Raw genomic sequence first — 13089 nt, 5'->3', positions numbered from 1 at the left:
GCTACATGGCATTTGAGTGCACTATATGAGTGGTTTCCAGTCTATGGTGGTTTCGGACACATCTTCTTCTTTTCGTTTTATGGCAGATTGCAACCATGACTGTAAAGGTGCATACCGCCACCTACTGTATAGGAGTATGTAACATGAGAACATATTATTATGACTATATCATCAAAAAAAAATTAAAAAAAAAATTATATACTACCTAAATCCTATTATATATTCCTATATTTTTCAAATATTGTACAACTGCTTTCTGTGCATCCTTTACCCCATCTCCTGTTGTGCCTAACAAACCTTCAATATTCCACATTCTTCCTACCTGACTTATCTTTTGATTTAGTCTCATCCCTATATTTCTTACAATGCAATAATACGTGTTCAACATCTTCCTTGGACCTACATTCTATACATTCATGGTTTCGGACACAGCTCACGATTTTAATCTAAATAGTGGGCGGGGACAGTCAGGGTAACGTCATCATCGCGCGTCTCATGCCGCCCGTCATCAAACCGCGACACACGCGGCTCTTCCGTTCGGCCTGTGTACGCGCAAAGACGCGCTTTCATATTTTAACCCGTAATTTATATTAAAAATCACTCATAATTATGGCCGCCGCCGCTGTTCCCGTAAGGAAGAGGCTCCTGAAGGAGGAAGATATGACTAAAATCGAGTTTGAAACGAGTGAAGAGGTGGATGTGACTCCGACTTTCGACACGATGGGCCTGAGGGAAGATTTACTGCGCGGGATCTACGCGTACGGTAAACACGCTTAATGAATCATTAATTACTGCTGAAACTCACGACATATCAAGTTATAGAGCTCCATATGAGATGTATTCGGAAGTGAGAGAAGATCTCCGCGAACGGTGCTGATCAATACACGGATATTACATTCATCAATAACTGGCCCTTTAAATAACCATAATAAAAATCCTTTACTTTATCATGTTTATTAGTAACTGAGGCGATTGTGGTGTTTTAATAGAGCGTTAACGTTACTGTTAAACTCAACTAGTTCAGTCAGTAGATGTTGTGTGTGTGTGTGTGTGTGTGTGTGTGTTCAAGTCTGTGATATGTGTTTGTGTGATATTCAATGAAAGAGTAGAATGAAATTTATATTCTTGCACAAACAAAATTACTTATGATATTCGGATAGTTCATCACGATATGATATCGATTCTCACAGCCAACGATTTATCGATACCTAAACAAAATTCAGATTCGATTCATTATGTTTTCAACTGGTAACCAAATTACAAGCAATAGCACAAATAAATACAGTAAAACAAGGACTCAAATGAAATAATCAGTGTTTTTCAGGCAGGTCTAAGACGTTTTCAGGCAAAGTAATGAAGTTTATAATAACACTGTATAGTCTTCACTGTGTAAATTAAATATAGATTTATAATATTAAAGATATAATAGTTATTTAGTAAAGAGCAGTGAAAGATTGTCAGAATAAAGGTGTCTCTTTAAAAAAAAATGTAGGACTTGATTTTTGCATCTATCAGTCATTTGATCGATATATCGATCCATATCTATGTGTTGTTACACCCCTATTTGAAATGTATAGTCTTACTGTATATTGTGGGATGTTTATCACTGGGATAACGTCTTTCTGCTGGACACTTACGGTTACTGTCATGCTAGGATGTAAATGCCTTAAATGATAATTTTCATGGTTGTTTTGCTGCTTTTAGGTTTTGAGAAGCCGTCAGCCATCCAGCAGCGAGCCATCAAACAGATCATCAAGGGGAGAGACGTCATCGCCCAGTACGTGCGGAGGAGTCGAGCAAATAAACGTGTGTTAGTTATTGCGATGTACGTTGACTAACGTGGTTCGTCTGTTCTCCAGGTCTCAGTCCGGAACCGGTAAAACGGCCACGTTCTGTATCTCCGTGCTGCAGTGTCTGGATATCCAGGTGCGTTTCGCTTTAGTTCTGATCCGCTTTTCCTTTACCTTCCAGTGCTTTTAGTATCAGTGCTATACTACTATAGTAGCATTTTAAATTATATTTATATTTAAAGGCCCCTGTAGTCAATAATTGTATCCCTTAAAACTCATCTTTGATCACCAATGTCTTAAAATATCTTGACTGTAACTCGACACCCTTGCCTCATTTAGTATGCGCGGTTCTATGAATATGCAAATGAGCCCCGCCTCCACTCACTCACTCAGCTCAGAGATCCACTGGTTGACGATCACACATTGATCTGATTGGTTACAAGGTAGTTTGTGACGTCAGAAACACCAGCGATTTCAAAGCGTGTTTTTGAGACTGTCTTTGGTTCACTGCAGTTTTAAGGAGGAAATACTCAGCAATGGAGTCGACTTATGAATTTACACATGGTTTGTCTTAAAGCACATTAAAAACACCACATAGACACATAAACTACATTAAAATTTTCACCACAGGGGGACTTTAAAGTATTTTACAGTTCAAGTAATGAATTATGTTTTGTTTTTTCTCTTCATCACAAGCAATTTTTTGCCCCTTTTCTTTCACCAGGTTCGAGAGACTCAAGCGCTGATCTTGGCTCCGACCAGAGAGTTAGCAGGACAGATCCAGAAGGTAAAGTCAAGATTTAGAAAACACATTTATTAGTTTTTGTTTTTTAATCTCGCGTGTCTGACTCAGGGTTCGTACAAGGTGCTTGAATTTGACTTTCTGAAATTGAAGTCCTGGAAAACCCTTAAACACCCATATTTCTGAAAAAGTACTTAAAAAGTGCTTGAATTATTGAAAGACAAGATATGTGAAATTAGTGTTTCATTTTATCTTTTAACGCTGCAGCCCGTCTGATATAGAGGCATTACATGGCTATGAGTGTGATATTGCTCATAAATATCCCAGTATGTGATGCAGCTTTTATTCTTCAGCTCAAACATTTTCATCAGTTTGTAAAAGGAAAGCGATATCTTTGTCATAATATCTTTTCACTGGTTAAAGTCACCGCAGTCATTGCATGTGCTGCACTTTATTTGTTCTACCATTTTGTTTTCTTAGCTTATTTTCCTTTTATGTATTTACATTTTTTAGAATTTGAAAGATAAAGATAAGTGACATCTCTGATTGTAGTGCTTGAAAGTTCTGTAATGGAGTTGTGCATCACGACCCCTGCTGACCCGATGATGTCACTGTTCTGCAGGTGCTGCTGGCGTTGGGCGACTACATGAATGTTCAGTGTCATTCCTGCATCGGAGGCACAAACGTGGGCGAGGACATCAGGAAGCTGGACTACGGTCAGCATGTGGTGGCGGGAACGCCCGGCCGAGTGTTCGGTGGGTTTAACGTTCGTTCTTCACTTATAATGAAAGGGATAGTTCTCCCGAAAATGAAAATTAGCGCATGATTTACTCAACCCATCCTAGGTGTAGATGACATTCTTCTTTCAGACGAACACAATCAGAGTTGAAAAAATGTCCTGGCTCGTCCAAGCTTTATAATGGGAGTCAATGGATGTATTTTTTTTAAAGTCCATCAAAGCAGTCAAAATATATATATATATATAATAATCCGATCCATGGCTCAAAAACCGTAAAGATCTGAACCGTGAATTTTGTGATCCGTTCCACCACAATTCAGTGTTCATTTTAGTTTATTAACTTTGTTGATACTTTAAAGTTATTGTTATTATTCAGTTAAAATTTTGTTCCCATCTGCAGTTAAATCAATAATATTTCTGAATATAATTTATTTTAAGCACCAATGACCATTTTCCATCCTCTTTGACCCTTATAATCAAACAGTTTTTCCTACTGTACCTTTTAGACTTCTGTATGTCCATGAGCTCTTATGATTGGCTGAAATGAGCAGACCCCCCCCCCCATTGGTGTTTAAATACTCAATAGATGTTGATATGTAAATGTGTGCAGTCATATGTTAATGCGACTCTATCAATAATGTCTTTCTCACTGTACATAATCTTATTTCAAAAGAGGAGATCCTGTTAATGTTCATGATTCACGGCGTACATCTCTCCTCTTTCAGACATGATCCGCAGGAGGAGTTTGAGGACTCGTGCCATTAAGATGCTGGTGTTGGATGAAGCAGATGAAATGCTCAACAAGGGTAAAGCGTCACGCACTACTCCCGAACGCATGTGAACCGGTCTCGGCTCGCGCGTGACTCCTGGGTTTTGCTTTCGCAGGGTTTAAGGAACAGATTTACGACGTGTACCGATACCTGCCGCCCGCCACTCAGGTGTGTCTGATCAGCGCCACGCTGCCACACGAGATCCTCGAGATGACCAACAAGTTCATGACCGACCCCATACGCATTCTGGTCAAACGGTGAGACGCTTCAGCTCACTCATAATACATCTAAATTAATGAATCTAACTGAAATCCCTCTTAATGTCTGAATATGATTGCATTCGATGAGTAAATATCAAACTAATGTGGAAAGAAAGATGCACAAACACACTTTTAACCCTTTAAAACTACTGTATTATATTTGATAAACACCTCTATGTGTTCAACATGATGTTTTCACTCAATCTCCTCCAGTGCTTCTGTGTCTGATCGAGAGTTTAGACTCTTTTATCCAGTAAAAGTCTTTCAGTGTAACTGTACAAACGTCCTCCTTCAGCTCGAGCTTCACGAGTCTTTCTGCTGTCAATCTGCACTGATTTTATCAAGGAAACGCAAGAATAACTTTGATATTGTTAGTAATATTTCAGCTGGACTGAAGCAGGTTTACTTGATTATCATCATCATTTATTCTAAAAATCACGAGTATCAAATATGATCATCAGGCTTTTGAGAAAGGGTTATTTATCATTATTGTTTTGCATTATGTTTTAAAACTACAGATCATAAAACTAAGCGTTTAAATATCATCTAACTAAGACATATTGGCAGATATTGATATGCATTTTATGTAAGTATCTGCTATAAAGGGCTCATTGATTTACATTACAAGCATCAGAGTTATCACTTTTTATGCATATAAATATCAGCAAACAGCATATTTTTGCTCAGTTTGAGTCTGAATATAATTTATTTTTAAATTCCTCCATATTCTCACCATATCAGACCATATGAGCCATAAAAGCCTGACGTATTAAATACGATACCCTACAAAAACAGTTTTCTTCTGTCTAAAGGTTCAATAAACTATTTTGACATGTCATATGGCAGGCTTTACAGGTCAAGGCACCTTTATTTCTGTAATCATCAGTGATGCACATAGAATTCAGCTCTAAAGACAACTGAAGTCAATTCAGTTCAGTAACAGGGTTTTACAGGGTTAACAACAGATGTTTTAACTATATTGATGCATTAAATGAACATACAAATGGGATGAAGTTAAATATTGTGTACGTGTGTCATGTGCAGCTCTGTGAGAACACACTTCATGTTGAGCTGGTGTTTGATGTCTCTGCAGTGATGAGTTGACACTGGAGGGTATTAAGCAGTTCTTCGTGGCCGTGGAGCGAGAGGAGTGGAAGTTTGACACTCTGTGTGACCTCTACGACACACTGACCATCACACAGGCCGTCATCTTCTGCAACACCAAACGCAAGGTCAGCTGCTAAACGCTACGCTCACGGGTCTACTGGGACCAGTTAGATGAGCGTTTATGATCAGCATCACTATAGTCATCAGCGTTGAATCGACTGAGCAGTGTGTGTTATGCAGGACTGTTTTCCTGTTTTGTGAGGACTATGCTGTTGTTATAATGTTTTCATGCACAACTACATTACCAGTCAAGTTTGGAATTATTCAAAAATGCAGTAAAAATTGTCTTGCGTTTTAAAAGCTGTTTTTTATGTGAAAATATATTGTAAAATGTCATTTTTGTGGAAACCGTGAAACATTAAGTTCATCAGCATCTATTTGAAACAGAATCTTTTGTAACATTATAAATGTCTTTACTGTCACTGTTTGATCAATTTAATACGTCCTTGATGAATAAAAGTGTTGATTTACTTTTTATTTTTTTAAATCTTACTTTAAACTTTTAAATTGTAATATATGACGGTTTCCACAAAAATATGAACTTTTCAACATTGATAATAATCATAAATGTTTCTTGATCATCAGATCATCATATTAGAGTGATTTCTGAAGGATCATGTGACACTGAAGACTGGAGTAATGATGCTGAAAATTCAGCTTTGATCACAGGAATAAATTACACTTTACTATATATTCACATAGAGAACAGATGATTTACATTAGAATAATATTTCACTGTTTTACTGTATTTCTGATCAAATAAACACAGCCTTGTTGAGCAGAAGAGACTCTTTCAGAAACAAAGTCCAAACTTTTGACCTAGTGTTTATTCATAGTCTAACCCGATCAACGCTGATTGATCGGTTTGGAAATGTAGTAACGGTTTCGGTTTAACGTCTGCCGTGTGTTGTCAGGTGGACTGGCTGACGGAGAAGATGAGGGAGGCGAACTTCACCGTGTCGTCGATGCATGGAGACATGCCACAGAAAGAGAGAGAGTCCATTATGAAGGAGTTCAGATCTGGAGCCAGGTAAACTCACTCTGCTATAGATCTTACAGAACAATTCATCCGTGCATGTTACGTTTAAAAAAAAAATCTTGTAATGTTTAATCAGAATGTCGTAACTGGATCTTCCAGTGAAGTGTCAGTCTTCTCTCTAGTGATGTGTGCTGGATCCTCCAATCATTTAGTGCACTTAAGCCCCGCCCCTCTAGCTCATGCTCATCTGCATACACTGAGAGCCACGCCCACATCTAAACATCCAATCAACAACCGATGCACAGAACCAAGCGCCGCCCCTCAAGCTCACGATCTGCATACACAGAGCCACGCCCACATCTAAACATCAACAACCGATGCACAGAACCAAGCCCCGCCCCTCAATCTCACGCTCATCTGCATACACAGAGCCACACCCACATCTAAACATCAATCAACAACCGATGCACAGAACCAAACCCCGCCCCTCAATCTCACGCTCATCTGCATACACTGAGCCACGCCCACATCTAAACATCAATCAACAACCGATGCACAGAACCAAGCGCCGCCCCTCAAGCTCACGATCATCTGCATACACTGAGCCACGCCCACATCTAAACATCCAATCAACAACCGATGCACAGAACCAAGCGCCGCCCCTCAAGCTCACGATCTGCATACACTGAGAGCCACGCCCACATCTAAACATCAACAACCGATGCACAGAACCAAACCCCGCCCCTCAATCTCACGCTCATCTGCATACACTGAGAGCCACGCCCACATCTCAGCACCCAATCAACAACCGATGCGCAGAATGAAGCCCCGCCTTACATTTTTTTATTTTTCCATGATCCGTTACACTAAGATGTACGTCACAATATGGAATGAAAGATCTGTCGTTACGTCCTCTAATACAGTGTTCAGTGGAAGCAGATTTGTGTCACACAAGTGTTTGAGATTGTGTGTTTGTGTTTTTCTTGTGTGCAGTCGAGTGTTGATCTCCACAGACGTTTGGGCCAGAGGTCTGGATGTGCCTCAGGTTTCTCTCATCATTAACTACGATCTTCCCAACAACAGAGAGTTGTACATCCACAGGTACACACACACACACACACACACACACACACACACACACACACACACACACACACCTCAGTCTCACAGTAGTGAGCAAGAATTAACTCGCTCGCTGTAGACTCAGTGTACGATGATGTTCACATTGTGTACATGAAAAAACAGCTTAGGTTCTGGTCTTGCAGTTCAGACTGAAACGTCTAGTTTTAATGACATTTTTTACCGCATTTGAGTGTTTCTAACATCTAGGGTTACTGTAGTTAACTAAAACCAAAGCATTAAAAAAGATTTTTGGTGACTCAAAATAAAATTTAAAGGCCTGTTCACATCAAGGACAATAAAGATGTAGTTTTAAAAATCATTCTAAATATAAGAGTCCACATCACAACTATAATAATGACACAGTGAAACGATATTGTTTAAATAACTTTCAGAATAATTTTTTTCAGCTGACAGCCAATCAGAATCCATCCTGCTTTTAAAGCAGTGGTATAATGCCCTCTTCACAAGATGTAAAATGAGTCTCTGATGTCCCCAGAGTGTGTGTGAAGTTTCAGCTCTAAATACCCCACAGATATTATTATATAGCATGTAAAAATATTCACTTTTTGAGGGTGAGCAAAAACACAATTTTTGTGTGTGTCCCTTTAAATGCAAATGAGCTGCTGCTCCCGGCACAGGGGGCGGAGCTTCAAGAGCTTGAACTCACACAGTGACGCACTGAAAATTTCTAAAACTTTTAGCCTTTCATGTTCAAACCATTGGACAATGATGGAGAGACTCTAGAAGTGAAACATGTAGAAGCAACAGGACATTTCTGAACGGTTAGTTGATGAGTTTATGCAGCTGATGTGGAGTTAACGATCTTCTAGTCATTGATTAGCATATTCTGTCTTGATAATCTATAAATGGGGTTCCCGGGGGCGGGGTTTATGTAAATGTAAAGCGACAGACGATAAAACTGCAGCGCTTCTAATAAACAGAATAATATTGTGGGAACTCTGATATAGTTATCGTTCCTGGTGTGAACGGGCCTTAACTTAATAAGATTAAAAAATAAAATATTTTTAAAAATTTAATGTATTTTATTTCAGTTGCCAGGGAAACATTTTGATGTAGTTTAACATAAAAACTTTTTTTAAAAACTTTAAAAAAAAGTGTAAAAAATATACAGGCATTAAAAAATAAAAATGACAAAACAAAATGACTAAAACTAGAAAAATATAAACTAATTCAAACTTTTAATAATATAACAGTATCTCAGTGATGCTGTAATAACACAGATGTGATGACATCAGATGTAGGCGTGTCTGAATTCTCGTGTCTCGTCAGGATTGGTCGATCGGGTCGTTACGGCAGGAAGGGTGTGGCCATCAACTTCGTGAAGAACGACGACATCCGTATCCTGCGAGATATTGAGCAGTACTACTCCACACAGATCGACGAGATGCCCATGAACGGTGAGTCTTACATCATCATCTTCATCTCATTCAGCCACTTTAACCAATCATCGTCATCATGGCTCAATAAAAGGAATTCTTATTATTGATGACACATTTAATATTCACTTAATATTGTTTTTATTAACCACAACACTAACTCAGATTCAGTATGTATATTTTAATTAACTCTCTGGTGCCCTTTTTTTAACCCTTTTTTTATTTCACTGTAATGAATGTACTATATTTTAGTTCTGTTTTTTATTTAATATTTTGTCTTTTTAGGGGATTTTATGGTACTAAATTATATTTGCGCTGTATTTATAATCTTTTTGAGCATAAACCTGAAAATTAAATGATCAAACTTAAGTCTGTGCTCTAATGCATTCAAGATTCACGACAAAGACGACACTTGGCAGATTATTGCTAAGTGAAAAAAGTGAACTTAAAAGTTGATTTATTGTTCTATAATTCTTGGTACAATTTTATATAAGTTGTTTGTGACATGAATTTTAATTATTAAAAAAACAAGTAATAAAAACTCGTTGAGTGTTTTAGCGCAATTTTCTGACCTCATGGGATCACAACACTAAGAGATAGTAAATCTTTTCCTGGATTTTTTTTGTGCGTTCCCGAGATTAGACCTTCCTTAACATAATGCCGAAAACCCGAAGTCTCTAGGTGGTCTGGTTGAGGAGTAGATAGAAGTGCAAGATTGGTGCGCACAGACAGAACAGAAATCATGAGTTAACAATCGCAATTTTGTCCCGTGGAAAATTGCGCTAAAAATGAGTGCAAGATTATCAGTGTTGAGATATTGATGTTTTATGTGTTCTTGTTTTTCAGTGGCTGACCTGATCTGAGGGATGCAATATTCCAGAACCGTTTTGCTTTCATTTGGATCTTTTATTTTCCACCTTGTAATTCTTTTTATTTACAGTTTTATGTAGTTTGAGCTCAGATGGGCTGTATTGTGTTTCCTGCGCTTCGTTGGGTTTTGTAAATAAAGAATCTTTCTCCATCTTTGATCTGATGTGTTTTATTCTGATTAAACTGTTAAAGGTTCTGACTGATTTCATTGCAGATTGTGATATGAGAATTATAGCATCTGCAAACACTTCGGAAGAAATATTCAACAGTCAACCCTTGATAGATTTGAGTATTAATGGGTCAAGTGTTGATGAAAAAGATGCGTCTTCAGCCGTTTAAGACTCAGAAAGCAGCTTATGTTGCGTGATCATGTTTTAGCATGATTTAACATGTTTATAGCATGAATTAGCACATTCCTAGCATGATTTCACACATTAACATGTTTTAGCATGGTGCTAGCATATTTCTAACATGACTACCATTTACTAACATTTTTAACATGTTAACATGATTTAGCATGTATCTTGCATTATTTAAAACATTGCTATCATATTTTAATGTTGCTAGCATGATTTAATACATTATGCATGAATTAGCACATTGTTAGCATGTTATGTTGTTAGCATAACTAAAGCCATTAGCATGTTTCTAACATGAATTAACATTTCTAGCATGATTTTACACATTAACATGTTTTAACTTATTTTGCTTAATTGAACTCATTGTTAGCATGTTTCTAGCGTCAATTAGCACATTGCTTGCATTTTGCTTCCATAATTTAGCACGTTAGCATGTACGATAGATAAGTTGGGTTGATTTGTAAGTTGATCAGCTAATGTATACATTTGCAATGTTTTTTATCGTTTGCAAGTGAAAGGTCTGTTAAAAAAATGCAGTTTTTTTCCCCACAACTGGCAAACCAGGATGTCGAAACACTATTGGGTAAGCTGATCACACAGAACTAAACAAAAACAGACATTCCGACACAGAACGCACATTTAAGAGTAGAATAACTAGTTTTTCAGAGAAACGAGCATTTGAACTTTGGTCTCCTGATTCTGCAAACATATTATGGTATTTTTATGTACAGTCAAAAATTGCATACAGTACCTTTAAAAAGTTATAAAATTGCTGTATATAGTTTAACTCGCCAACACCAACCATCCAACAGTTTGTAAGAAAACGACGAAACACTTTTGATTCTTTATATTAGTAATCAGCCATTTAACAAAAACCTCCGTCTATTTCTGCACTGCGCCTTTAAGAGAGATTTATTTACTTCACTGGGTCTTGTTTACAGTAACTGTTGACCCTGCTCTGTTAATACTCTCATTCATTCAGGAAATCATTCTCAAGGTGAATGTTTTAAACACCACAGACTGAAACAGTCCACTGTCTTTAATTTACGCTAATGGAACATTTAATGGCTTTTTTTCTCGTAGTTGTGAATATCCGACACGCTCAATCCTCTTAGGAGGTTATTTACAGTTGATGGCAGATTACATGCATTGATCTGGACTCACCTCATGTGCAAACTCTTACCTGCAAACTCCAAAATCCGCTGTTCTGACACTGAAATAGGTGTTTTTGTTCGGAATGTATGTACATAACTGTCTGTCTTATAAAAATGATTTTTTATAGCCCATTTCTGGTAATATTAGTTGCATGCTGTTTCAAGTTGACTAAGTTTTGTTGTCAGTTCTGACTCACTTTTTCATTTCTCTTAAACAAATTGGTTCTATTAAAAGTGGCTTTAAACAAAACACTGTGTTAAAGTGGTTCAAAGCCCAGGAGCACTCGCTGCCAATAACAGACCAAATCAAACAAGAGGAGGAAGACTCTTATTTCTGTCACAGTATCACTCATAGATACTGAAAATGATGGTTCCTATAGTTGTGTAACTGTAAATAACCAGCAGAATCACTACTTGTGCTCCAGACATCAGTGATTTACTATATGTCAGATCTAGTACTGTTACTGTACTTCATCTGCTGTTACTGCACTTCATCTGCTGTTACTGCACTTCATCTGCTGTTACTGCACTTCATCTGCTGTTACTGCACTTCATCTCTGCTGTTACTGTACTTCATCTAGTACTGTTACTGTACTTCATCTAGTGCTGTTACTGTACTTCATCTGCTGTTACTGTACTTCATCTGCTGTTACTGTACTTCATCTAGTGCTGTTACAGTACTTCATCTGCTGTTACTGTTCTTCATCTGCTGTTACTGTACTTCATCTAGTGCTGTTACAGTACTTCATCTGCTGTTACTGTACTTCATCTGCTGTTACTGTACTTCATCTAGTGCTGTTACTGTACTTCATCTAGTGCTGTTACTGTACTTCATCTGCTGTTACTGTACTTCATCTAGTGCTGTTACTGCACTTCATCTGCTGTTACTGCACTTCATCTGCTGTTACTGCACTTCATCTGCTGTTACTGCACTTCATCTGCTGTTACTGCACTTCATCTGCTGTTACTGCACTTCATCTGCTGTTACTGTTCTTCATCTGCTGTTACTACTTCATCTGCTGTTACTGTACTTCATCTGCTGTTACTGTTCTTCATCTGCTGTTACTGCACTTCATCTGCTGTTACTGTTCTTCATCTGCTGTTACTGCACTTCATCTGCTGTTACTGTTCTTCATCTGCTGTTACTGCACTTCATCTGCTGTTACTGTTCTTCATCTGCTGTTACTGCACTTCATCTGCTGTTACTGTACTTCATCTAGTGCTGTTACTGTTCTTCATCTGCTGTTACTGTTCTTCATCTGCTGTTACTGCACTTCATCTGCTGTTACTGTACTTCATCTAGTGCTGTTACTGTACTTCATCTGCTGTTACTGCACTTCATCTGCTGTTACTGTACTTCATCTAGTGCTGTTACTGTTCTTCATCTGCTGTTACTGTTCTTCATCTGCTGTTACTGTTCTTCATCTGCTGTTACTGCACTTCATCTGCTGTTACTGCTCTTCATCTGCTGTTACTGTTCTTCATCTGCTGTTACTGCACTTCATCTGCTGTTACTGTTCTTCATCTGCTGTTACTGTTCTTCATCTGCTGTTACTGTACTTCATCTAGTGCTGTTACTGTTCTTCATCTGCTGTTACTGTTCTTCATCTAGTGCTGTTACTGTTCTTCATCTGCTGTTACTGCACTTCATCTAGTGCTGTTACTGTTCTTCATCTGCTGTTACTGCACTTCATCTAGTGCTGTTACTGTTCTTCATCTGCTGTTACTGTTCTTCATCTG

The 13089-nt window shown here is 38.0% G+C and overlaps 1 protein-coding gene across 1 annotated transcript; it reads left to right on the top strand.

Moving 5' to 3' along the window:
- The first annotated feature begins 482 nt into the window (after positions 1–482).
- eif4a3 (eukaryotic translation initiation factor 4A3) lies at positions 483–9994 on the top strand. Its single transcript, XM_084101722.1, has 12 exons — positions 483–763; positions 1705–1777; positions 1860–1926; positions 2515–2577; positions 3155–3287; positions 3997–4077; positions 4157–4298; positions 5395–5533; positions 6383–6498; positions 7441–7548; positions 8860–8987; positions 9813–9994. The coding sequence occupies exons 1-12, from the start codon at positions 610–612 to the stop codon at positions 9827–9829; spliced, it is 1221 nt and encodes a 406-aa protein (XP_083957848.1). The 5' UTR covers positions 483–609; the 3' UTR covers positions 9830–9994.
- The last annotated feature ends 3095 nt before the right edge of the window (positions 9995–13089 follow it).

This window comes from Abramis brama, assembly GCF_963993115.1.
Source record: "Abramis brama genome assembly, chromosome: 23".
NCBI lineage: Eukaryota > Metazoa > Chordata > Actinopteri > Cypriniformes > Leuciscidae > Abramis > Abramis brama.
The sequence above is the reverse complement of the archived record's forward strand: the minus strand, read 5'-3'. Positions and strand labels throughout refer to the sequence as shown.